We start from the raw sequence: 25,457 nt of genomic DNA on the forward strand, positions 1-25,457 counted from the left end.
CACGTGATCCATTAGGAGGAATCATTTGGAAGGGCTTTTTGCCTGTTAGTTTGTTCTATTTAACAAATATTGAGCTATTAGGGTTTCAGGGACTTTAGTCATTGCTAAAGCCCTTTATCTCTCCTGGCACATTACGGTTGTTGGGTTTCGTTGGCCTTCTGCTAAAAGCGGGAAGTCACACGACAACTGTTTTGTGGATTGCAACGCATATGGGGTGAAGCAGAGATGCTGCGGCTCCTCTGGAAGTAGACCTTTACTGTGTGGTTGCCAATGAGCGTGGGGGACCGGCCCCTCTGAGTCCTGCTCCTGTTCCTGGTGCAGATGGGTAGGCTTGACTGGATCTTGCTCTCCTGCTGCCATCATTCGGTGTTTCTTTTCCTGGGTCGATGGTGATACTAGTCTGTGGCTATAGCTAAGAAGCGATTTCTTCCTCTAGGTTCGCAAGTATTTTTGCACATCACAATTCCACAGAGGTTACTCTCAAATACAGCTGGAGAGACGGTACTTAAGTAATTAAGTTATTGCATGTATGTGTGTGCGCGTGAGTGGCTTTACCTATACAGGCATACAATCCGCAACAGTTAAGGTGTGACAGGTAGAGGGACAGTTTTAGGAAACGGTGTTCTGTCTGGTGCGGGAGGCGGGGGGTGCCGGAGGGCACGTGGCACCTTAACAGGAGGTGTCAGCCCCGCGTGGCCAGCACTGCGCCTTTCCGTTGAAGGAGCCCCGAGCATTTGCTCGTTGAGCTCCTGTAGTTTCCCCCTGCGCGTCGTGCCTCGCCCTGTGAGCGTGCTTTTCTGAGGACGGCGTTCCTAACTCTCCCTTTCTCCGCCTCCCTGCGTGCGCTAGGACACAGTGTCCTATGTCATCGCGATAGAGGGGAGGCCGTACACCGTCCGCCTGAAGCAGCAGTAAGTGTGGCGTTGGTTCTCCTGCTCTGCCGGCTGCTGCGCGGCTCTCGGCCCGCCCGGCTGCCGGGTGTCCGGGCCGGCCCTGCTCCGCGGAGCCGTTTGCTGCCGCCTCTGCAGCGGCTGGGAGCGCGCCTCTGGCTCCGCGGCGGGGGGGTGCTCAGGGTGGGGGGGCGGTTTGTGCTTGTGGCCCTGATGTGACTGTCAGCAGTGTTCTGATCTGCGAGATGCCCAGCCTTTTGCAGGACCTCATGCAAGCTGGGGAACCTTAGGATAAGAGCATTTCAGGGTGTTCTCAGAGCATTTTACTATCTTTCATTTCTAGGCTCTTTTTATCTGGCGATTTCAGGATTTACACATACAATGAGAAGGGATCTTTGCACTCTGATATGCCCCATATCAAGGTAATCTTGGCTGTCTTTGTTTTTCTGTCTTAGTTGTTCCAGGGTAGCCCTGCTATTCAGTGTTTTGGGAGATGTCACTTGTTATTCCGGGGGGCAGTACTTCCTTTCTTTCTCCATATTTTTGTTTCCTAAACAAGGCAAGAGGTCCTGGAGAAACATATCCAGCTTGCCTTGAGAATGCACAGACAGACCCATCTTTCTGAAGGCCTTAACATTTGGTGAATTGCTCAGTCACTCAGGTCAGAGGCGAAGCCTGAGCACGGCCACAGCTCCTCACCTCCCGAGTGGCCGTGAAAGCGCAATCGTCCCACAGCAGTGCTGCTCAGGAGAAGGCAGGGCGGGAGTTTTCTGTCATCAGCACTCCATATCCTCACTGAAGGATTTATGTGTAATTACTAGAGCGAAAGACAGATTCTCCAGATAATCCTCGTTGTGCCGTCATCTGAGAAGCGCATTTATGGCTGAATCAGGGACTGCTTTTCCCCTGTTTTTTGGTTTAGGGTGATTGCTACTACCGCGGGTATATCGAAGGCTTCCCCAGCTCGGCAGTGACTCTCAGTACCTGCTCGGGGCTCAGGTAACAGCCGCCGCCTCTCCCTTGCCGCGGTGCCCGCTGGCACGTGTGCGGCCGCGGGCCTTGGCCGCGAAGGAGCCGGTGGCACCCGGCGTGCGTCGCTTCTGCTCTGAGCGTCGCTCGTGGCCTCTCGCGGACCGCCGCGTGCGCCGGGGCAGATGCCCTTCCTGCCCGGGGAGGCCGCCGTCCTTGGGGAGGGACCGCGGCAGGGCGTCCGCGCGTCGTGGCTGCAGTACACCTGCACCGTTTCCCTTTGCAGGGGCTTGCTGCAGTTTGAGAACGTGAGCTACGGGATTGAGCCGCTGGTTTATTCGCCGGCATTTGAGCACTTTGTTTATCAGATGAGTAATGAGAACACAGCGGGTTCCCTCTTTGCAAATGTCCACGCCGACAGAGGGAAAGACGAGGTGACAGCAGAGGAGATAGCTCATAAATTGCCCAGAGAACAAGTGAGTGCTGGTTATTTTCCAGGTAGACCTGAGGCCGTGTGAGCATGTGCTGTGGGAGGGCTGTGCTTCTGCGGGAAGCTTTGTCCGGTGTGAGCTCCAGGAGGATGGAGATGAGAGGCAGGCTTGTAGGAGCGCAAATGCCTGTGCAAAGTGTTGCAGGGTTGTATTTTGTGTTTCCCAGTGCCTACGGAGAGGCGTTTCTGAGAGCTGCCCATGTTATTGTTGGATTTGTAAATGTGGCAGTCTTTCGCCTTCTGCTTGTCAAAGAGCTGGGCGGTAATGCGTTGTGTACTTGGGGCAGTTGTTCTTGTGGCTGTCGGAGGCTCGGGTTTTCCTATTAGCAAGGAGTAAATGTCATTATTGACAGGCTGCGTATTAGCCTTATGTTCTGATATAGGCCTTTCACAATCTTCTCTGAAAAGAAAATGAGGAGATGGTGATGCTTTGTGGAGGTTTCGAGTCTCCTAGCTTGTTAGAAAAGTTATCATTTCTTACGTTTTGTGACTGAAATGGGGAAAGCAATAATTAACAGTGAAGAGCTTTTTCTTTTTTTCCAGTTGTTGTCAAGCCTCCCCAGATATATGGCATTGTATGTAGTTTTGGAAAAGGCTTTGGTAAGTCTGTGTCAGAGAATTTTTGTGTTGTATGTGTTTTCTTTGGTCTTAAAAAGCGCTGGTATAAAGCTTTATCATGGTCTTCTAGCGATCCGTAACTTGTGGCCATGCATCATTCCGTAAGAGCCAGTTTTGAAAGGCAATAGTATTAGGGATTGTGAAGGAACATGCGATGAGCTGCCCTTGTAGAAATTCCTGCTATTTGAAGATCATGATATGAGCTTGGGGTGCTTCATTCTGGTAAATAATTTAGAAATAATCTCTTCTTATTTTTCAGTACGACTACATGGGTTCTGACAAGGATATTGTGACACGGAAGATAGTTCAGATCATCAGCCTTCTCAGCAGTGTAAGGTTTTCCCACTTTTTTATGTGCCAAAATGGAAAATCTGGATGTGTTATTGCAGCCTTCTAAAGGCTAGGTATTGATAGGATTTGCCTAATTATTAAGAACATTTTTTGAGAAGCATTAATTGTGCTTTCTGGAAATATTTGATGTCAGCCTTTTAGCTTTTGACTCTTTGGTTTAGTTTGCCAAGAGCTCCAAGTTGCTCTAAGGACTTGTCTAGACTGGGTTAGGAGGTGTGGAGAAAGGAGGATTTTACTCTTTGTTGTCCCACACAAACTCATGCTCGCAAGCAGTGTTGCTCTCGATAAAGTTAGCACCTATTTTTAAAATCTTTGCAATGACATATTGCATTTTAATATAATGCTCCACTCAGTGGCCCTCGTGCTCTTTCCCAGGTGCAAGAATCCATCCACGCTTTTTGTCAATGTGTCTGTGTTAGGGGTGTGAATATTATTTTCTGCTTGTGTGCATAGCATATTATACTTGCGCAAGGTTTTGATGTTAAACCACAGTAGATGCAGTGTCTCCTCCAGCCAACCTGAAAAACACAGACATGGACAAGTTTGTGTGTTCTGTATGTTTAATTATTTAATATCTTTATTCGTGCAGTTTATCTTTTGATTTATAAGATCCTGCTCACTGAACTGCTGCGTTTTGCTCTTTAAGACGCATCATTTCTTTTTCTTTCAGTTTTATGTTTCCTACACTTTTTTCATCACACTCAGACATAACAGAGGTAGATGAGTTGCCAACTGCTCCTGTCTGTTTTTCTAAAATACAACAGCTACTACTAAACATAAAAATTTAAACATTGCTTCAAATGAAACATATCTGAGCAGCTGTTTTTTCTGCTAAATTTTCAGATGTTTAATTCCCTTAATCTAACAATTATGCTGTCCTCAGTGGAGTTCTGGACAGATGAGAATAAAATTCTGACAACAGGGGAAGCAGAAGATGTGCTACAGCGATTTTTAGAGTGGAAACAGGCAAACCTTTTTCTGCGGCCGTATGACATGCCTTATTTATTTCTGTAAGATTAAAGTTTTTGTATTATTTAAGAGCGAACAGTAACAGCCTATAAAATCGATGTACTTTGAATCAATAGACTTTGCTATGACTAAGATGACTGTTGTAAAAATTAAGCTAAAAATGCAATGAGATATTGCAAACAGCATACTAGAATTTGCTGAGCTAGGTAGTTACTGTGCTGTCTGGCCTGTGGGCTGGCAGAGAAGAAAGCAGGCTTCATGGCCGCGACGGCTGGTGAAAACGCTGGTGTTTTAGTTACAGGGATCGACCAACATACGTAGGCGCGACGATTCCAGGACGGGCGTGTGAGCGAGAGGCTTCTGGCGGAGTGGCCGTGGTACGGCGTCGTGTGCGTGTGCGCGGGGAGCTCCGAGGCACGCCGGCCGCGTGCCGGCACGGGCGTCCGGAGGCGCAGGCAGCGGGAGCCCGGGGCGGGAGCAGCCCCGGCGGCGTTCAGCGCTGCCGCCTGCGCGAGGAGGGCGATGGGGCGGCAACGCTCTGCTCCCTCTTCCCTCTAGTACCAGAGGGCTGTGACCCTGGAGTCGTTTTCCATCATCCTGGCGCAGCTGCTGGGGCTGAGCCTGGGAATGACCTATGACGGGTCCCGGGACTGCCGGTGTCCCGGCTCCGTCTGTGTGATGAACTCCAACGCGCTGTGAGTTTTTCGTATTCTCTGTCTGTCTGCGACGTTGGCTTTTTGCTGTTGAGGCTCTAGTTGCCAGGTGTAGATGTGTTAGAACATAAACAAGAATAACGTAATAATAATAATAATAATTCGTTTTAGACGTTTCGGTGGGGTGAAAGCCTTTAGTAGCTGCAGCATTGGAGACTTTGAAAACTTCCTCCAGCGCAATAAAGAGTGCCCTTTCAGTACATCCTCTGCGAGTGGACCGTCCTACAGGAAGACTGCCGTCTGCGGCAATGGCGTTGTGGAACGTGGAGAGCAGTGCGACTGCGGGTCAGTAGAGGTTAGTACCACGCTTTGCTTAAATAATAAGGGATTATACTTTCTTCTGTTTCAAGGAGTTGCTTCTTGAGGGTGAATATAAGCTGGTAGTTGTCTGTGTTTACAGTATTTCTGTAGTACACACAGATTTGCAGCTGTACTCCACTCCCTTTGAATCCTCCAAAGTATGCCGTGCATTGGGAGGAACAGGAGTAGGGCACATGGTAGTCCTACAAATGAGGAAATTTAAAGCAAATAATGATTTTTGTTCTGTTTCCAGGCATGTGCAAAGGATAAATGCTGTACTCCCCAATGTAAGTTCAAGCAAGGAATGAAGTGTTCCTTGGGATTATGCTGTGAAAATTGTCAGGTAAACTGTGTTCATAATTATCAGAAGTTAAGGTCATTTTTTAATTTTGGAGAAACAGTATTCTTCTATAGTAGGACTATAAATTAGTTTTCTGCTTTTGTTTGTACAGTCAGCTCCAAAAAGCTTAGTCGTATTTGTGCTCCCTATTGTCTCTAGGCAAATGAGCACTTTCTCTAACATATAATGTTTGAACAAGATAGCTTTCGTGGTATATAGTCGTATGGTTTCCCCAGAATGCCTGGCTTGGAGAGTCTTGTTCAACTAGTGTTACGTATAGAATTTAATTGGGAAAGCTGAAAGACGAAAGACTGCGCTTAAAGTGATTTGCTAATGTTTGAAGGACAGGTCATATGAAATGGGTCAGAACCAGGAACAGAGCTGAATGCCAGCCTGGAGAGTTCAGTTTCTGCCTCAAAGATATAAGACATTGATAAAGACCGGTAGAAGGGAGTCTGATAATCATCCTGTTACGGGTGAAAAGCTGAGACACAGAAAAACTCAGCATTGTGTGCAGATTCATTCAGGAAGCCTGACTGAGGGCTGGTCCGATCTCCTGACTCCCAAAGCAGCCCCGTCACCGTGGAGCTACTGTTCCTCTTTGTAGCCCTGTTTCTGCTGCTGCAGGAGGGTCTCACACCGGCGCCTGGCGAGCCTTCCTTTCTGCAGAACTGGCAGAACAGCTGGTTGGTGTAAAGCTCAGGAGGCCGAGGCAGCAGGGAAACGTTCCCTGCTACTGCTGCTTTGGGGCACTGCTCTCTACGCACCGGTACAGGGAAGGTTCCTCAGCATTTGCCCACTCAGCTTGCAGCTATTGAGAGGAGCTGTGGAGGGGAGAAAGAGGATACAATCAGAGCAGATCCTGGGGTAGGGCTTTCCAGCTCAAGTCCCTAAAATCTCCGGGGGGAAAATTCCCAGGGGAAGACTGTGAACGTCACCCCTGTGTGCATGTGGTGACCTGAGAGCTGAGGACCTCGGAGATGGTCCACAGGCACCGGGGATGCATCTCCGACAGCGTCGGGAGGGCCTGCGGGGGCTTGAGAGGGGACCACGCTGGGGTGTGCGTGAGACAGGTATGTGAGGGCCGAGAGAGGAGCACTGGCAGGCGTGCGGGTGTCAGGAGTGGCGAGCGGTGTGCGCGAGGTGCAGCGGCTCTGCCATTCTGTAGCGTTGGCACAGCTCTGTGCTCCCTCTGCGTAATCATCCGAGGCTTTGGAAAATTGCGCTGTTAAAGCATTACGGGTGCCATCCATCGCCTTGACAGACCACAGATCTCTCACTCGTACCTCTCTCACCAGTTTAAACAGAAGAATACCAAGTGCCGGGCCCTCGCCGATGCGCAGTGCGACCTCGCGGAGTACTGCAACGGGACGTCTGCGGCCTGTCCCCCCGACCTGTATATTCAGGACGGGTACGAATGTGAGCACGGCACTGGTTACTGCTACCAAGGACGCTGCCAGTCTCCTGACCTACAGTGCCAGAGACTCTACGGGAAAGGTAAGAGAGGCAATTTTGTTTTCATTGGTACTAACGTCTAGTTCCAGCACATTTTTTAATAACAGTATGCCTAGTGTCATTGCTGCATAGTTCACAGTCTCTGTCACTTCATCTGTGAAACTGCCCAAAAAGTCTGAACCGAGTTTCAGTCGGGTTTGAAAGGAGTAGTATAGGGGCAGAAGATGACATCTGATTACGGTGTACAGCCACCTGCTCTCTTGCATGAAATAAGGGGAAGCTGGAGAATGCGGGAAGTAGGTAGTGTAGGGAAAGACAGAGGAGACTAAATGACAGATTTCCTACACTTGGGGAGAGTGGAAAGGAATTGGCTGTCGGGAAGAGGAAGGGTATCCGGTTACATGAGGATTTCAGGCTGAATTTTGACACGCAGCTTGTCATGCACAACTCAAGGCCTCCTCAGAGATGAGAATGAGCCAGAAAAGTATGCAGAGGTTGTTGTGGAAGATGTTTTGGATTTTTAAGGTAATTCCATTTGTCCGTGGGGTCCATCTCACAATTTGAGCATAAACAGCTAGAGATGGGGTTGGAATGCTAGCTAAGTGTTACTCTGACAAATACCAGAAGTTATAAATGTTAAAGGTAACAGGAGTATGTCATTTTCTATTACCTTCAGTTGTAATCAATATTGTTGCTGAACTTCCAGGTGCAAAAAATGCTCCTTTGGCATGTTATGAAGAAGTCAACAGTCAACAAGATAGATTTGGACACTGTGGAAATCACCCGAAAGATGGGTATCAGGCCTGTTCTTGGCTGTAGGTTTCAAGGAATGGAAAGTGTTTTACTGGGAATGCGTATTTAATATGTGCTTACCTTCACTGAAGATGCAAATAGTTAGAATCTGTTGGGAGATTGCCTTCCCTATAGGGCTTTCTTTTGCAGGACTGCGGTTTCTTCCTGCATTAGTCTTAGCCAATCTTAGAGAAACGGTTTTGATAAACTGGGCTTTCCCCCAAGCAGATAATGCTGGTGTTATAAGGAGCAGGTTCTATGTAAGCGACATTCAGGGGTGAGCAGAGAGCTCTGCGCAGGGCATGGCAAATGTGATAAGCACTTCTTCCTGATGAGCGCACACTTGTTATAGTCTGAGGAGTGTGGGAGGTGCTGGAGACTGTTGAAAGGATACATGAGAAGCAAGTTCAAGAAACACCTACTTGTGCAATCATTTAATGTCCTTTTAGAACAGCTTCTCTCCTTCTATCAAGGATCCAGCTCTTCTGAAATGTAATCTGCTTGTGAACATTTTCTTTTTTAAATCTCCCTTCCCGAGTTGTGTGCTTCAGCTTCTCCAGCGTTCTGATCAATCAGATGCTGTGCCCACGCTTTTAATCTCTTGTGCCAATCAATTCTTTTAGGAATCTAGGATGTGGGAAGTTAATATGTACATACCCGAGTCGTATTCCATTCACACAAGTTAAAGGCGCCGTGATTTATGCTCAAGTGCAAGAACATCTGTGTGTGTCTTTTGATTATATGCGTGGACCCACGGTGCTAGATCCTCTCCTGGTTAAAGAAGGCACGAAATGCGGTCCTGGAAAGGTAAGAAATATTTCACAAGCACCTGAAAGTGCCATATATTTAAATATACCACAAGTGTAACAGTTCTAGAAATAGTTGTCATTTTGCAGTATAGGTCAAAGGTAGTTTGTACTTATGGTTTTGTTAGTTATTATCTGTGCTTATTTGCTTATTGAGCATTCTTTAGACCTAGGATTCTGTTTAAGAGTTATGGCTAGTGTGATAAAGAGTGACGAAGAAGCGCTCATATGGATTTTTTTCCTTTGGGACTTTTAGGTTTGTCTGAATGGCACTTGCCATCCACATTCAGTCCTGAAGTACGATTGCAATCCACAGAAAAAATGCCACGGACATGGAGTAAGTAACAATAACGTTATGGGTATAGTGTTGCTGTGTTGACTAATATTGCTGAAGAAGAGAGCACGTCTTTCAGTTTCCACTGTGACCTGACTGTGAATTGGCCGGAAAATTGTTATGGGCTGGTACTTGTTCTCCAGAATTGTTGTGCAATAATGAGTTATGGTGGGAGAAATTAAGTAATATTACCTAATTTACTTTCGGTCCTAAGACCAAAAATAAATGCTATAAAGGAGCGTGGATTATTTGCTTGTCTAGAATAGCAGAAAGCTGGAAAAGGATATCTAAAGAGGATGGAACTGCATGTTACCAAACTAGTGGTGGAAATAATGAGCATAGTTGTGGAAGGTGAGAGGCAGCCTGGTGTATAGCACCCTGGGAACACAGAAAGTTTGATCAGTTGTCGCAAACATCAGTGTCGAATTGTGCTTGCAGTCTGGTTGTAACCGCGGCAATGGCAGTCTGTGGAAGAGGGAAGGGGGTGGGTCGGAAAACAGCATTCCTAGTGATGACTTAGTAGCAGTCCTCAGGACAGGTTTTTATAAACCAGGAATGTTATGTTTCCACCCTGATGTTTGCAGGTGTGTAATAATAAGAAGATTTGCCATTGTTTTCCGGGCTGGAAACCTCCAAACTGCAAGGTTCAAGGATCTGCTTCAGGCGGCAGCATCAGCAGCGGGCCGCAGATGCGGGACGCCGGTGAGTACCCGGAGCGAGGGCTTTGGATCCCTGACGCTTTTCCTGGGTGCAGCGGCAGCGCCCACCATCCTGGAAGCAGCCTCACAGAGGAATGTCACAGCTGAGCAGGCTGCCCTTGCCATTGCCTTGCAGTCACCCTGAGCTGCACGTTTGGTTTTCTCCCTAGATCTTACCTCAAGAAGCTCCTCCAAGGACACAGTGAAGACCTGGCTGCTGCTCAGCTTCTGTCTCTTCCTCCCTGTTGCTGTTGGTGGCACTGTCCTGATTATGAAGTGGAAGCAGCTGAACAGATTCTGTGTGAGGAAGGGATCGCAAACTGATGGGTAAATTAATTTTTTGTTGCCTAATGTAAATCCTCCTTTCTGGGTCTGGGAGATGGACAGGGATTTCTGGGCGCAGTGAATTCCTGAGCAAGCTCATGTGAATGGGATTTACATACTGGGGAGTGGCAGGGAATGCGGCACTTTGGAAACAGTGTGGTTGTAAACTGCGGGAACTGTTGGTGGCTCATCCAAGGAGGGAACTAGCCAACCACAGACAGACTTGCAGAATACACCAATGTAGCAGAAGCAAAACTAACAGAAGTGGATTTCATGACATCAGGCTTGCTGTCTGTGTGAACGAGCTAGAAGAAATTGGTTTTCCACTTGCTAATTCCTGGGAAAAGGAAACCTTAGCAGGGCAAAAGGAGGATATAGGAGAAGCGACAGGTCTCAGTAAAGAGAGAAGGATGGTAGGCAACACGTTCTGTCCAAATGTGGAGGCAAAGAGCATGTGGGAGACAGCGCGAGGGCCCTGAAAGTACGAAGGGAAAGCAGGAGTTCAGCACACGGGTTTAGAAGGAACGACGGCTGGGTAAGGCCAGGACTCCCGTGGCTTCACGGGAAATAGCATGTCCTTCTCTAAAGTGTGGGCGCAGAGATGTGCAGCGAGATAGCCTGTGCACCACTGACGTGGAAAAGTGAGGTAATGCAGAAACAGTGCCACGTGCTCCAAGGGCACCTGCTGCGTGCTCTCCCCTGACTGTCCCCCAGGTCAGGACGCGGCAGACTTTGCTCTCCTTTTGTCCCCGTCTCCACTCGGCATCGTGTGACGCAGGGTTCTCTTGTTGACCAAGGAGAGAGTGTTTGCCTCTCCTCGGTGAGGCTTACTTGTGCACCGTGGCCCAGGGTGTCCCCGACAGACCTTGCTCTTCCCAAGGAATTGGGCCTCTTGGCGGGCTTGCGCACGTGTGCTGGGGAGCATGGGGGCAGGGATCTCGGGGAAGCCGTGCAGCGGCTGCAGGAGAAGCGAGCGCTTTCTCTGGGATGGAGTCCATCCTCCGCTGGGGGACGTGTTACCCCGTGGGGCTGGTCTGACTCCGAGGTGCCGTGCGTGGGAGTTCAGAGACTAGCTATGAAGTCGTGCTCCTTCCACCTGCCTGTGACCCTCCTTCCTCCAACGCTAGGTCAGAAGATGTCAGCCTGTCCAGCTACGAGAGGTAAGACCCCACGCCGAGACCCTCCCTGCCCCGGTAAAGACGGGCTGGCTCTGAGCAGAGCTGTGCCGTGCGGTGCCCGGGCGCATTATCTCGGGAGCTGAGCTGAGTGGTGCCGTGCCGAGCAGGTGGGGTTGGGCTGCGCTTATGCTGAGCCAAAGCCTCGTGAGGTCAGGCTGTGCCGCGGTGAACCAAGCCAGGCTGGCTCTAGCCGGGCCGCGCTGTGCCAGACCGAGCTGAGCTGTGCCGGTTGTGGCTGTGCCGGGCTGGGCTGGGCTGGGCTGGGCGGTGCGGGGCCAGTCCGATCCGGGCCGCCCGTCTGACGGCGCCGCCCCGTCCCTCCTGCCGCAGCTCCGCCGCCGAGGAGGGCAGCGCCGCTACCGAGGAGCCGGGGCCGGAGGAGGAGCCGGGGCCGGTGCCGGTGCCGGGCGGGCGCCGCGGGCAATAAAGGCGTTGGGCGGAGCCGCGCGTCGGCGCCTCTGTGGGGGGCGGGGGGCGCTCGCGCGGGCGGCCGTTACCGGGGGGGGGGGGACACGGGGCCGTTGTCGTTACCGCGGGGACACCCGGGGGCGGGGGACCGTTGCCACTAGCGTGGGGACACCCGTGGGCAGGAGGCTGTTGCTCTTAGGGCAGGGACCGCTGTGGGCAGGGGACCGTTGCCGTTAGCACGGGGACCCCCGGGGCGGGGGGCTGTTGCCGTTAGTGCAGGGACATCCTGGGGCCGTTGCCGTTAGCACGGGGACCCCCGGGGCAGGGGACCGTTGCTGTTAGTGCAGGGACACCCGAAGACCGTTGCCATTAGCGTGGGGACCCCTGTGGGCAGGGGACCATTGCCGTTAGCGCGGGGACCCCCGTGGGCAGCGGACCGTTGCCGTTAGCGCGGGGACACCTGACGTTCCCGGCAGGCCGCCGGGGCGATGCGAGCGGCGCTGCGGCCGTGGCTCTGGCTGTGGCTGCTGGCCGTGCCGGGCGCGTGGCCGGCCGGGGCCGGGCCCGGGGCGCGGGGCCTCCCCCCCGGGGCGCAGGTGGCGGTGCCGCGGCGGGTGGCGGTGCCCCGCGGCGCCCCGCAGGTAGGCCCGGTGCTCGGCGCCGCACCCCGCTCCCCGCTGCTCCGGCCGGCCGGGCCGCCGCTCACCCCGCTCTCCCTGCTCCCCGCGGCAGCGCGCCCTGGCCTTCGTCGTCCCCGTCGAGGGGACCCCCCGCACCGTCCACCTGCGGCAGCAGTAAGTGGGGCCTCGGCGGGCCGGGTAGTTGCCTCTTGCAGCGTCTGCAACGTGTGAGGGTGACATCAGAAACCTAAATTTTTCTCTCTTCTTTGTATGCAGAGTGTTTTTGCCCAATGACCTCAGGATTTATACCGACAGCCGAGGGGGGCTTGTGAAGTCCGAACTTGCACATATCAAGGTAATAATTGTTTGCTGTCCCCTATACCTTCGTAAGTCTGAGAGCACAGAGGTGATTTAAGTAGTGCCTCTGAGGAAGCGTGCTTGCTAAGGAACTAAGACTGGCCTCTGTTGGAATAGTCTGCACACTTTGTATTCATCTCTGACACTGTGCTAGCAGGACCTTTCCTAAGGGAACCCAGACTGGCCCTGAGAATTGCAGGTAGTGAAAACAGCAGGGTTCAAGCGCAGAAGTGGTTGATACCGCTGTACCTGGCGGACGCCGGCAGCGGCATGTGCGCGACGCTCTGCCTGGAAAGCAGGCGCCCCTGCTCGCTGCGGGCAGCTGTGGCCCGCGGTTGGCCGAGCGCAGAGCCTGCTGCAGCGCTCCAGAAACACCCTGCTTGTGGGTGCTCCCATCCAAGCAGAGATTCCCAGCTGGCAGGCCTAAAGGGAAGCCGGGAGCACCAGGATCTTACTCGTGTTAAGATTTGCTGTGCTCTAGTGGAGAATGGCCTTGGGGGGGGCTCACTGCAGACGAGGCCCGAGAGTCTCTGCAGCCTGTGCGAGGAGGGTGTCCCTGTGGCCCACGTGCCCACCGTGGCGGGGTGGGGATCCGCAGCTCTTCTGACAGACTGCCTGATGCTGTCCAGGTCTCTAGGGACGAGACACGAAGCCGTTACCAGCCGGTATGCCATCGACATGTCTTTCTCCTTTTCAGCGCGATTGCTTCTATGAAGGCTATGTGGAAGGGTTCCCGGGTTCCCTCGTGGCGCTCAGCACCTGCTCCGGACTGAGGTAAATCTGTCGCTTGCGGGTGTGGGACGAGCGTTAGCCGGAGTGCTGCGTGTTGTCGGCGGTGGTCGTCCGAAGGCGGCGAAGGAGCCGTTGCTGCCGCTTTGTGCCTTTGATTTGCAGCGGGGTTCTGCAGCTAGCGAATGCCACCTACGGAATTGAGCCTCTGGACGCTGCCCCGGGATATCAGCATCTCATTTATCCAATGAGGAATGAAAATGTAGAGAATCTGCTTTTTGTAGAAAACAGCTCTTTTGCACAGCCTCCGGAGATTTCGCAGACGCTGAATGCAGGAATGCAAGTGAGTTCAGCGTGCAGCAGTTTCGCGTTTTGTTTTCTGAGGAATCAGGCACCAGGCTCGGGAGGAAGTGGTGTGGACTTGGGAAATCCCTAGCCCAAGGATGCCTCATGTTGTGAGGTTGCTTGTTGTTTCTGGACTTTTGAGGGAAGCTGCTAGCATAGCACCTGGGTGTATTCGGGACATCAAGTGCTGAAGGGCTTTGTATATCATTTGTGCAAAGAATAACGTCTCTGAGCTGCCTGTGAGGAGTAGAAGCTGTGAGCACGGTCAAAGGACAGAGCACAGCGTCAGCCAGGTTGAGGCACGGGGGTTTCTGGGCGGCAGTTACCATGCGAGGACCCGACCCTGCGTGCTTTCTGATGAGGTGGAAGAGACCCGCTCGAGAGAGCAGGGAAAGATGTGGCCTCTGCTGGAACTTACTGGGGTGCCACCGAAACACCAGGATTGTAAAGTATTAGGAGGGCACTTGACGTGGCAGTCGCCTGGCGCACGTTGCTTCTGTGCAGCTCCTTTCCAGAGGTGTGGTTAGTGGGAAAGAGGGGATGTCTGTCTCTGTGGTCTGTTAGAAATTGCCCTCCTTTTCTGTGGGTCAGGGGCCTCGCCAAAATGTCAGTTGCTGTAGATGTGGCCCGATTGCGTGGCCGATCGTGTCACATTGTGGTTATCGTACGGAGTCGTTTCTTAGAAGACCGGGACCGTGTGTCACACAGATGTAATTGGTTTCAAAGTGCATGAATGGACTGTAGACCTAAGTGTCTCTTGCACAGTTGCTATAAAGTGAAGGAGTCATGCACTAATGTGTGTGTGTGGGGTTGTTTGTTGTTTTGTTTTTCCTGAAGAGTGAGCAAGCTGTCACTAGATCCCCTCGATACCTGGAAGTGCATGCAATTTTGGACAAGGCTCTGGTAAGTCTTTTTGCACTCTCCACGGTAAATTGTTTCCTTTAGTAAAAATTTCTGTGTGCAGCAGTGCGGTGGCCTCGGGGAACGGCGACAGAAATTCGCGCGAGGCCTGACGGTCTCTGTGAAATGGCAACTAGCTCCCTTCCTCTTGGGTTTGGGTAAGAATATGGCCTGGCAGCGACCATAGGCCGCACTCGCAGAGAGTTCTCCTGCACGCTGAGCGGTTTGTTAGGACAGCGGTATGGCCCAAACGCTGTTGCCTCGCAGTGATGTGCTCCTGTGCTTGTTTCAGTATGACTATATGGGCGCTGACAAGGATGCTGTGACGGACAAGATGGTGCAGCTTTTCAGCTATGTGAACAGTGTAAGTCGCTCGCGGTTGTGTTCAGAGTGTAGGCGCTGTGTTGTAGCGTATGGATCAGGCCCCCTAGGCAAAGCAAGCTGGAAGCTGAGGAGCAGTTGGGTTCTCTGGAACAGCAGTTCTGTCCTTGTGTTTCCAGATGTTTACGCGCCTTAATCTGACAATAGTATTGACTTCCCTGGAGTTTTGGACAGAAAAGAATAAAATCCCTACCACGGGAGAAGCTGAGGAGTTACTGCGGAGATTTTTGCAGTGGAAAAATACGCATCGTGTCTTGCGGCTACAGGACATAATATACTTATTTGTGTAAGAGAAGCATGGCTCTATTAGGCGGCAGGGGAATGAAGGGAGTAGGAAGCTGTTGACGTAACGTACGGCAGCCTGTGCGTGACCCGGAGCCGGTTCTGTCCCGCAGTTACAGGGAGCAGCCCCGTTACGTGGGGGCATCTTCCGCGAGAAGGCTGTGTCTCAGGAACTACGCTGGAGGCGTTGCCTTGGTACGGTACCGTCGAACCTGTCTCTCTGAACGCATGACATACTCGGTGTTTAGGTGAAGTGGTGACCTTTGCCGGAAGAGGTAAGCCCCACGCCTAACGCCGCGACTGAGAACCCTATGGCGGCAGAGGCAGCGCAGCCCTTCGCGGTAGGAGCGGAGAGGGCGGTTGCAAGGTGGGCAGATGCGGAGCGACCTCTGCGCTGTACAGCAGAGATGTACGGTGGCAGAGGTGACGTGAGCGAGGAGCGCGGCCGGGCCTGCCCCGTGTCGCGTGCGGTCCTCTGCTCCCGGCCGTGCCTGAGGTGTTTGTGCAGGCGCTCTGAAGCCTCGCGGCCGGCCGTGGTGTTTGCCCGCAGCTCCCGCCGAGCGCCGTCACGGCTGGATCCTCTGCCCAGAGCTGTCCAAGCAGGGGTTGGGGTCAGAAGCGGTCGCAGTCTTCCTAGTTTCCTGCCTGCTCTGACGTGAAGAGCGCAAATCCCGAAATGGCAGCACGTGCGCTCTGTCCGCCTGGCCTGTTTATTGCCAGATAAACCCCTGAGAGCCCTGTGTCTGGAGGTGACAGAAGTCCTAGGTCTGTCCCTGTTGCCGTTGCAGTACCGAAGAGCTATGACGCTGGAGACGTTTGCGGTGATCCTCGCGCAGCTGCTGGGGCTGAGCCTGGGAATAGGCTACGACGATTCCAGGAGCTGTCGCTGCGCGGGAGCCACCTGCTTAATGCAGAGCAATGCGGCGTAAGACTTTCTCCCTGACTCTCGTTGCCCGTGCGGTTTAGCGAGGTGTGAAGCCCCGGGAGTGACGTAGGGCCGGAAGGTGTGCGCTCCCGCCGCGTGTCGTGCGTGCGTAGAGTAACCGTCACAGAAATGCTGCCCGCGAGTGGCAGAGCAGGTGGAAAGTCCAGGAGCGTGCAGAGACCGGCAGGTCCGGAGAGCGGCCAGCCTCCGCTGGCGACACCAGCGGAAAGCCTCGCCGTTTCTGGGGGCACGAGGGGACACGTAGTCCCCAAAATGCAGGTCATTTTTACAGGAGTGTTTTTCTGTGACTTTCAGACGCTCGACTGGTACAAAAGCCTTCAGCAGCTGCAGCGTTAGAGACTTTCAGCATTTCCTCACCACTGGAGAAGGGCAGTGTCTGTGGAATAAGCCCACTATGGACATAGCTTATAAAGCTCCCGTGTGCGGCAACAAAGTGGTGGAGCCAGGAGAGGCTTGTGACTGCGGTTCAGCGAAGGTTAGTTGTTGAGCCTGGGTATAGAAAGAAAGAAATAGGCTGTGGGCCTAAGCGGGTAAGAAATATCCAGGAGAGAGGTGTGAATCGCTTCAGTACTTACAAGACATCTGTACGGGGCAGAGGGGCCAGCCAGGGGCCTCGCGGCACCGTACTTGAGCGCGAGCGCTCCGCAGACGCTCGGCCGCGGTCGCAGGGGCGCGCGAAGCGGCCGTTGAAGAGGGCGTCCATCTGCCTTGCAAAGGAATTGCCTCGTAACCAGTTTTAGCAGTAATGAGCAGTTGCCTCCCCTCCCTCCCACCTCGGGGAAGCGACCTGAAGGGCTTCTCGAGACACTGTCACGGAAGCAGTCCACTTCATGACGCTGCTGATCTCATTCGGCAACGGGGTACCTATGCAAAAAGGGCGAGCGGTTGTGGCGTGAGGTGGAGCGGCACAACTGCCCCTTACTGGAGAGGCAGGGGCACGCTTATGCAAAATGCATGGTTTGCTGACAGGTTGTCAGCTAATGTGGAGTCCATGGAGAAAGCAGAAGGTAGGAGCAGTCCCCTGGGTGCCACCAGCGGGGTTCAGAGGAGTTTGCTGGGTATGGAGGTGGACGAGCGCTCCGTCGGTAGCTGCCTTCCCGTTTGTCGTGGCAGCCCGGATGCAGCCCGGCCTGCGCGTCCGCAAGCGCTGCTTGTCTCCGCGAGCCGCGGCAGCCGGCGAAGCGGTTCCCCTGTGGCCTTGTAGCACTGAGAATGTCTTCCTCCGGTGCCGCGCAGTCGTGAGGGCTGGGCAGGGCGTCTTGCCAGGGGAGCTGCTTCGTAGCCCCCTCACGTGGGCGGTCGGTTGGCGGCAGCCGGCGCGTCTCGGGCACGGCTCCGCTCGGGAGGACGCTCGTGATTACGGTCGCCCCCGGGAAGAGTGGCAAAGCTGCCTCTGTTGTTATCTCCTCATCTGTGAAGGGAGCGGTAGCTAACCTGAAGCTAGACCTGTTAGCTAATCTCTGCTGTTAACTTTCAGGAGTGTCAGCAGGATCAGTGCTGTACAGTTGGATGCAAAACCAGGAAAGGGGTTGAATGCCTCTCCGGACCGTGCTGCTGGAGATGCCAGGTAAGCTGCATGTCGGGAACGCTCGCCCCGCGGTCCCTGGGAACGGGCCCCAGGTGGGCATCGCTGGCTTGCGAGCCTCTTTGGAAGAACGTGCGTAATGCGACTTGGTAGGTGAAAATGGGGCTGTCTTTCCACCCCAAAGTACCGCTTATAACTCTGACGAGAAGAGTCTGAGAGAGTGTGGTAAACGGAGTTGCCCGAAGCACTGTTGCCCACAAGGTCCCTGTGTCTCGGGATGGTGTTTGTAGGGAGCAGCGACTGTGCCCTCTCTCCAAGTACTGTCAGTCAGACCGGAGAGCAAGGAGACCCCTACCATAACTCCACATACCGGGCTTGTAGCATTTTCCCTGTTTTGCCCTCCGACCTGGGCGGCACGGGCCGTACCGAGCCGTTGGACTCCTTTTGGTGACGGTCTGCAGTCTCACGGAAATGTCTGCGCCTGGCCCCCCGCAAGCATCCAAAGCTGCCCGGACAGGATCGAGCCGCAGCGGAGGGCCGTGCGACGGGAGTGTCGCAGGAGGGGGCCTCGCGGGCCTTTGGGGTGGGAGGGCTGGAACGAACGTGCAGAAAGCGGACCGAGAGCATTGCGTCACGTCGGACTATCTAGAATGCCGACTGTCCTCCGACGTGTTAAGATCCTGGGGGCCCGGAGCTGGAGGCCTGGCTCCCGAGTGATGCACCTTTGGTCTTGCGAATGCACTGTGTGGGGAGAGCAAGGCTGAGCAATGGTGTCAGAAGCGAGCGGAGCTGAGATTCGTCCTGCTCGGGGAGATCCGCTCTGCTTGCTGGGAGGTGTCTGCTCTAAGCGGTATGGATAGAAAGGCAGCCAGCGGTAGCGTTTGTGAAGAGGTGGCAGACCTGGTTTTGGGTGGCCTATGTAATGCCTGAGAATGTCAAGTGTTGCGGTACGTGTGAAATGTCTTTCCCGAGAGTTTGGACTGCAGCCAGCTGGGAGCTCTGTGGCGGACGCACCGTTACTCAGCAGGCGTGAAGGCGAGCCAGTTTGCTGAGGAGCGTCGGTGTCTTTGAAAGAGCGTCGGGAAAAGACTCGCGGTGCTGTTTGGCGGTGCTGCCGACGCTGCGTAGGCGGTCAAAGGCAGCGTGACGAGAGAAGTCGCGGATCGGATCCAAGCGCTATTCTTTTGTAGGGGTCTATGTGGTGTGTGGCAAACTTTGTAGTGGTACTGGTGTTTTTTCCTAAATCTGGGCTAATCTGGAAAGCCAGTACTTGCTTTTTGCCTAGTCACACTTTTAATCTTTCGCCTGTCTGTTTGGGTACTAAGCGTAGCCCGTGTTGTTCTGCCTCTTTCCCCCAGTTTCTGCGAAGGGGTACCTTATGTCGAACCAGCCCTGAGGATGAGTGCGAGCTGAAGGAGTATTGCAACGGCACCTCTGGGCAGTGCACGCCGAACCTCTGGGTCATGGACGGGCATCCCTGCAACAGGAGGAGCGCCTTTTGTTACAGAGGAGTTTGCCAGATGGCCGACAAGCAGTGTCAGAAGATCTTCGGGAAAGGTAACGGCGACAAATGGTCGTGGGGGGATGAGCCCGGAGCAGGGAGGGCGCTTTTCACACGCGCTAGAGCTCTGTCGGGAGAGTATCGCCTCGGGAAAGCCTGGTCGTGACGGAAGCCCGACCCGCGCGTGCGTGAGAGGGAAAGGAGGCGCGGAGGAGAGCGGGGAAGCAGGCGTTGCGAAGGCTGGGAATCGGCGTGCTGTCGTAGCCCGGGGACCGGCTGAGTAAGGAAGAGCATGGGGGCAATCAGCCGTGGGGAAACGGAGCGGAACCGGCCCGGCCCTGAATAAAATGAGGGAAGTCGTGCTCCCAGGTTGAGTAAGAGATTAGGTGCTGGGAGCAGGGAACCAAGTAAGTCGGGGGGGATGTGTGCAGCTATGTGGGAATGGAAAGGAGCGGCGTGAACAGGGACGGAGACTGTCTGGAACCGTGGGTGACAGATGAGGGCTCTGAAGGACGAAGGAGGGAACTGTAAAGACAGAGGGAAGTGCTGTCTGAAAAGGAGCGTGGAGGGCGAGAGCGACAGAAAAGAGGAGGTGAAGAAAGCTGGCACTGCCAAGAGAGTGACTGCGCTGGAGATGTTGGGGGGGATGTCGCGCAGCCCGTAAGCGTGTCACGCTCCCAAAGGCCTGGGAGAGGGCAGAGTGCCCGGCTGAGGTGCCAGTGACAGACTGTAAGTGACGGCATGTGTTTGCAGGTGCCAAAAATGGGCCCCTGGCCTGTTATGAAGAAATTAACGGACAAAGGGACAGAATGGGACACTGCGGTTCCGATCGGAGCGGCTACCGGAGTTGCGCGTGGAAGTAAGTCACGAAGGAGCGGCGCTGCGGTCCCCTGCGGAGCGGGAAAGCTCGGGTGCCAAGATGCGGGGCGAAACGGTAGCGGAGCTCTTTTCAGAGCTCTGCCGCGCGGTCGCGGAGGACCGAAGCCCGCTCTCCTCGTGGGGGGGGCGGTGGGAACTGTCGAATCTCAGCTCGTACGTGCTGGGGCCAGTGGCGGCCGGGAGGGGAATGGGCGGCGTGGGTGCCGAGCCGTCCTGGGCAAGGGCTGCACTCAGAGATATGAGCGAGGCCTATAGGGGACGGAGGCGTGAGCGGGACGTCCTCGTGCTGGGGCGTGTTTGTACGGCGAGCTGCTCTCCGCGAGCTCGCTCGGTGTCGGCGAGCCACGCGGCAAGGCGTGGGAAGGGCTGCGGTGAGGGCCGGCGGCCTCAGGAGCGTCCTCTCGATGCGTTTCTAGGGATCTGCGATGCGGGAAGCTTGTTTGTGAATACCCAGGTCATAAGCCGTTTACTAAGGAGAAGGCAGCGGTCATTTACGCACGGGTGCAGAACGTGCTGTGCGTGACGCTGGACTACATGCAGCCTCCCGCCGAGAGGGACCCCATGCTGGTGAACGACGGCACCGTCTGCGACGACCACATGGTAAGTGCTCGATAGCAATGCCGCTGTTTCCCCTGCCAGCTGAAGAGCTGTAGAGGGTCTCACCGCGGTAGCGGCGCGCGAGCCCCGAGGGCGGCCGCGTGTCCGATCGCACGCTGCCGAATGCGTCGGGCTCCGCGTGTGGGCGGACTCGTCGTCGGACAGGGTCCGGAGCGAAGCCCGTTGCTCTGGGGCGGGCTCCCGGCAGCCCTGTGCCTCTCCGGAACAAGTTAGCGCTTGTAACTACCCTCTGCTGTCTGCTGACTGGGATTTGCCTGTTTGGCCTCTAGATTTGCCTGAACCAGAAGTGCGTGCCTGCTACCGTCTTGAACTACAAGTGCGAAATAAAGACAAAATGCCACAATCACGGCGTAAGTAACCATGCCCCGCGCTCTCGTTTGCAGACTGTGGCAATCGCCCTCCCTCGCAAAAGCGGCGCGACGCGTCCGGCTGGCGAAGGGGCCGAGGAGGGCGCTCGGCAGGGGAAGTCCTGGTGTACCTGCCGAGTCTGTGTGTGTTGCAGCTACAGGACAAATCTCTCTTCCAGGGGTGGGCGAAGTGGCAGGCTGGCAGGCTCAGCTCTCTGTCCCTGCAAAGCAGAGAGCGGCGCAGCCTCTCTGGAGGCCGGGCCAAAATGCTCCAGACGGGGCGGAAGGCGACGCTCCCTCGGGGAGAGCACCCGCGTCTGTGACTGACAGGGTGAAAGCGCCTCGGTCTCAGCATCGCAGCGCTGTCACTCGCGGCCGCTCTCCTGTCACGGGAAGCGGCCGCGGGACCGGGTTGCCGACGGCCCCGCCCGCAAACGGGTCTCTGTGCCTGCGTGCGTGAACCTCGGGCAAATAACTGTGTATGCAAAGGCTTTGCCTCGCGCCGCCCGCCGCAACGTCTGTGCCAAGCGTGCGGCCTATGTGCGAAGCTGGCGGCGACCCCTCGTAGCTAACGGCCGTGCGTTTTCTCTGCCTCCCTGAATCGCAGGTGTGCAATAACAAGGGGCACTGCCATTGCCATCCCGGCTGGAAGCCGCCCAGTTGCCAGGAGAAAGCGAGCTCGATGGGAGGAAGCAGCGAGAGCCTCTTCAGAGGTGGTAAGCAGAAAGGCCGCTGCTCTCGGGTTCTGTCCTGATGGGAAGAAGGTGCTCCTTGTCTGGCGGGAGGGAGGGAGAAGCGGCGTGTGCTGTGTCTTAGGTGCGGGTCCCAATCGGTAGCGCCAATCTTGGGGCCGTCGGCGTGCCGGGGTCCCGTAGCCCGGGAGCGGTCCCCGGGCAGAGCCACGCGAGCTCGGAGTGGGGCATCCTGAGTCTCTCCCTGTCTTGCTCCCCCTCTATCTCCCTGGCTTTCCCTGTCTGTCTCCCTGGCTCTCCCTGGCTCTCGCTCTGTCTGTCTCTCACCTTCTCCCTGTCTCTGTCTCTCCCTCTTTGTCTCTCCCTGTCTTTCTCCCTGTCCCTGTCCCTGTCTCTCCCTGTCCCTCTCTTTCTCTCCCTCTTTCTCTCTGTCTATCTGTCTGTCTCTCCCTGTCTCTAAGTCTTTCTCCCTGTCTCTCTGTCTCATGTCTTTTTTCTCTCTCTCCCTCTTTCTCTGTCTGTCTGTCTCTGTCTTGCCCTCTCCCTGTCTCTCTCTCTCCCTCTTTGTCTCTGCCTCTCCCTCTCTCTCCCTGTCTCTATGTCTTTCTCTCTGTCTCTCTGTCTTGTCTTTTTGTCTCCCTCTCTCTCCCTCTTTCTCTGTCTCTGTCTCCCTGTCTCTGTCTCTCCTTCTTTGTCTGTCTCTGTCTCCCTCTGTCTCTGCCTGTCTGTCTCTGTCTCTCCCTGTCTCTCTGTCTCTTGCCTTCTCTCCCCCTCTGTCTCTCCCCCTGTGTCTCTCCCTGTCCCTGTCTCCCTGTCTCTCTCTCCCTCTTTCTCTCCCTGTCTCTTGTCTGTCTTTTGGTCTGTCTCTCCCCCCCGCCCCGTCTCTTGTCTGTCTTTTGGTCTGTCCCTCCCTGTCCCTGTCCCTCCCTGTCCCTGTCTCTCTGTCTGTCTCTCTCCCTGTCTCTCCCTCTGTCTTTCTCTCCCTGTCCCTGTCTGTCCCTCCCTGTCTCTGCCCTTGTCTCTCCCTCTCTCTCCCTGTCTCTGTCCCTCCCCCTCTCTCTTCCTGTCTCTCTCTTCCTGTCTCTCTCTCCCTGTCTCTCTCTCCCTGTCTCTCTCTCCCTGTCTCTCTCTTCCTGTCTCTCTCTCCCTGTCTCTCTGTCTCTCTCTCTCTCTCCATCTCCTTCTCTCCCTGTCCCTGTCTCTCTCTCCCTCTGTCTGTTGCTGTCTCCCTGTCTCTCTCTCTCTCTCTCCCCCTCCCTGTCTCTCTCTGTCTCTCCCTCATTTTCTTTCCCTGTCTCTCTCCCTGTCTCTCTGTCTTCCTCCCTCTTACCCTTTTTCCCTCTCTGTCTCTCTCCCTCTCTCTGCCTCTCCCTGTTCCTCTTTGTCTGTCCCTGTCTCCCTGGCTTGCTCTCTCTCTCTGTCCCTGTCTGTCTCTGTCTTCCTCCTTTTCTCTCCCTGTCCCTGTCCCTCACTGTCCCTGTCTCTCTCTCTTTCTCTTTGTCTGGCCCTGTCCCTCCCTCTGTCTCTCTCCCTGTCCCTCTGTCTCTCTCTGCGTGTCCCTCCCTGTCCCTGTCTCTCTCTCTTTCTCTTCCTGTCTGGCCCTATCCCTCCCTCTGTCTCCCCCTCTCTCTCTCCCTGTCCCTCTCTCTCCCTGTCCCTCTCTCTCTCTGTCTCCCTCTGTCTTTCTGTCTTTCTCTCTCTGTCTCTCCTTCTCTCTCTGTGTTTTTCTCTGTCTTTCTCTCTCTCTGTCTCCCTCTCTGTCTCTCTTTCTGTCTCTCTCTTTCTGTCTCTGTCTTTCTCTCTGGTTTTCTGTCTCTGTCTTTCTCTCTCTCTCTGTCCTTCTCTGTTTTTGTCTTTCTCTCTCTCTCTCTCTGTCTCTCCTCTCTGTCTCTCTGTCTCTGTCTTTCTCTGTCTTTGTCTCTCTCTTTCTCTCTCTTTCTCTCTCTGTCTCTCTCTCTGTCTGTCTTTCTCTCTGTCTGTCTTTCTCTCTTTCTCTGTCTTTCTCTTTCTCTGTCTTTCTCTGTCTTTCTGTCCGTCTCTCCTTCTCTCTCTGTCTCTCTTTCTGTTTCTTTCTCTGTCTCTGTCTTTCTCTGTCTCTCCCTCTCTCTGTCTCTCCCTCTCTCTGTCTCTCTGTCTTTCTCTGTCTCTGTCTCTCTTTCTCTGTCTCTGTCTCTCTTTCTCTGTCTCTGTCTCTCTCGCTCTGTCTTTCTCTGTCCCTGTCTGTCCCTGTCTCCCTGTCTCTGTCTCTCCCTCTCTCTGGTCTCCAGAAGTTGTAGCTGCCTCCTCATGTGACACATGGCCGCAGGTCAGCGTGTGTCTCTGTGTATGAACAGAGATGTAAATGTGTAGAGGGAGGGAGGGAGCGCGTGGGAGAGATGTACAGCGGTGCTGTTATGCCGGTCCACTTAGGTGAGCACCCTTGTTCTGGGGACCCTGCCTGGTGTGGTCACGGGGGTCATTTCTGTCCCTTATCCAGATGACGTGGTCGTCCCAAGCACGAACGCGGTGAGGAACTGGCTGCTTATCAGCTTCTGTCTCTTTCTGCCTCTCCTCGTCGGGGCCGCTGTCCTGCTAACGAGGCGGAGCGAGCGGTGCGGCTGCCGCGCTCCGGAGGCGTGGCCGCAGGACGAGTAAGTAAGTTAGCCTTGCGTGTGGCGCGATGTGATGCGGGTGGGTTTTTGGGGGGGACTCTCGCTTTTGGGTGCAGAGGAGGATGCTGCATGTAGGTAGCTTTTGCGCTGGGGAGACGGAGGCGGCGAGCGCCGGTCTGGAAACATGCAGCGGCGAGGCTCCCGGGAAAGGTGCCGGCAACGTAGCCGGGACGCAGCAGAGGGGACCCTGGAAGAGGGTGCTGATGGGGCCGGTGCCGGGAGCGGCGGTGGCGGCGTGTGCCAAAGGGACTGCTGTGGGCGTGTGGCTGTGGCACTGACCTCTGTACTCACCGGAGCGCCTCTGCTCATCCCACTCTAGGTGCGCGGATGTGGACTGTGCAGAAGAGCAAAGGTAGGTGACCGAAGTGTAAGAATAGCGTAGCCTGCTAAGAGGCCAGTGTTGTATAGCCGTGCAGCTGCCGGGTGGCCCCGAGGCCTGCCCCGCGTCCCTCCCTCGCTCCACGTGCGTACCTGGAGGGTAGCTGCCGCGCGGGCGATGTCCCATGCCGTGACGGCGCTGTCCGGCACGTGGTGGAGCCGGAGCGGTCCTGGAAGTGGGGCCTCTGGGTGGGAGGATCTGGCGGGGCCGTGCCTGGGCCTGGCAGCTAACAGCAGTCTCTCCTTTGTGTTTTCCTGCAGTGTGTAAGGACAAAACAGGACTGTGTGAGGTGGCCACTTACTTACCTGTGTGCATCTGGGACCTGATCTGTGCGGCTCCTGAAAGGAAGAGCGTGAGCGGGACATGGCCTGCCTGGGAAGCCACCAAGGGAATGGCCGTGTGACCTCGGGGGACCGTGTCGCGGGGGACTCTGCCTGTCTGTGGAAGGGAGGTGCGGAGCTTGCCGTAAGTGCCCACAGCCTGTGTTTGTTTGCTAGCGTCTGGTTCAATAAAAGGTCTTTCCTACTGATCTCCGAGCGAGTCCTGTGATCCCTGTGGAGTGCGGTGGCAGCGCTGTCTGTGTGGTGAGAGACGCTCAATAACGAGGGAGCCGGGAAGCCCACGGGTGCCTGGGCAGGTGGCAGAGCGCAGTCTCCTGGTGTCTGCTGCA

The 25,457-nt window shown here is 54.9% G+C and overlaps 2 protein-coding genes and 1 long non-coding RNA gene across 4 annotated transcripts; 1 reads left to right on the forward strand and 2 right to left on the reverse strand.

The window, feature by feature from the left end:
• Positions 1-204: 204 nt before the first annotated feature.
• LOC112990468 (disintegrin and metalloproteinase domain-containing protein 32-like) lies at positions 205-25,316 on the forward strand. Of its 2 annotated transcripts, XM_064497698.1 has the most exons (38): positions 205-325; positions 437-501; positions 850-911; positions 1,234-1,312; positions 1,813-1,889; positions 2,146-2,335; positions 2,893-2,949; positions 3,227-3,298; positions 4,162-4,328; positions 4,583-4,664; positions 4,846-4,982; positions 5,112-5,295; positions 5,554-5,643; positions 6,939-7,137; positions 7,802-7,910; positions 8,511-8,694; positions 8,950-9,030; positions 9,612-9,729; positions 9,896-10,052; positions 11,177-11,209; positions 12,532-12,610; positions 13,310-13,386; positions 13,507-13,684; positions 14,524-14,589; positions 14,879-14,950; positions 15,087-15,253; positions 15,363-15,444; positions 16,038-16,174; positions 16,490-16,670; positions 17,673-17,762; positions 19,079-19,277; positions 19,975-20,080; positions 20,517-20,700; positions 20,988-21,068; positions 21,673-21,781; positions 24,234-24,387; positions 24,728-24,760; positions 25,048-25,316. In XM_064497698.1, exons 1-38 carry the CDS (start codon positions 322-324, stop codon positions 25,052-25,054), a joined length of 4,149 nt encoding a protein of 1,382 aa, XP_064353768.1. In that variant the 5' UTR covers positions 205-321; the 3' UTR covers positions 25,055-25,316. The 2 variants fall into 2 exon arrangements, with proteins under 2 accessions (XP_064353768.1, XP_064353769.1); XM_064497699.1 differs by lacking the exons at positions 1,813-1,889; positions 2,146-2,335; positions 2,893-2,949.
• LOC135323659 (uncharacterized) lies at positions 5,602-10,031 on the reverse strand. The gene is made up of 3 exons (XR_010385136.1): positions 9,903-10,031; positions 6,936-8,686; positions 5,602-6,464 (listed from the first exon to the last, which is right to left on the reverse strand). It is a non-coding gene; the product is annotated as an uncharacterized LOC135323659 (long non-coding RNA).
• Positions 15,933-24,216, reverse strand: LOC135323652 (octapeptide-repeat protein T2-like). Its single transcript, XM_064497681.1, has 3 exons — positions 24,208-24,216; positions 16,771-24,145; positions 15,933-16,684 (listed from the first exon to the last, which is right to left on the reverse strand). The coding sequence occupies exons 1-2, from the start codon at positions 24,214-24,216 to the stop codon at positions 23,084-23,086; spliced, it is 1,071 nt and encodes a 356-aa protein (XP_064353751.1). The 3' UTR covers positions 15,933-16,684; positions 16,771-23,083.
• Positions 25,317-25,457: the final 141 nt, after the last annotated feature.

The sequence above is a fragment of the Dromaius novaehollandiae genome, chromosome 26 (genome assembly GCF_036370855.1).
Source record: "Dromaius novaehollandiae isolate bDroNov1 chromosome 26, bDroNov1.hap1, whole genome shotgun sequence".
Lineage (NCBI taxonomy): Eukaryota > Metazoa > Chordata > Aves > Casuariiformes > Dromaiidae > Dromaius > Dromaius novaehollandiae.

Coding starts and splice junctions, on each gene's coding strand:
- LOC112990468 (XM_064497698.1), top strand. Junction 912..1,233: donor ACCGTCCGCCTGAAGCAGCA/GTAAGTGTGGCG, acceptor TTTCATTTCTAG/GCTCTTTTTATCTGGCGATT. Junction 16,671..17,672: donor GTGACTGCGGTTCAGCGAAG/GTTAGTTGTTGA, acceptor GTTAACTTTCAG/GAGTGTCAGCAGGATCAGTG.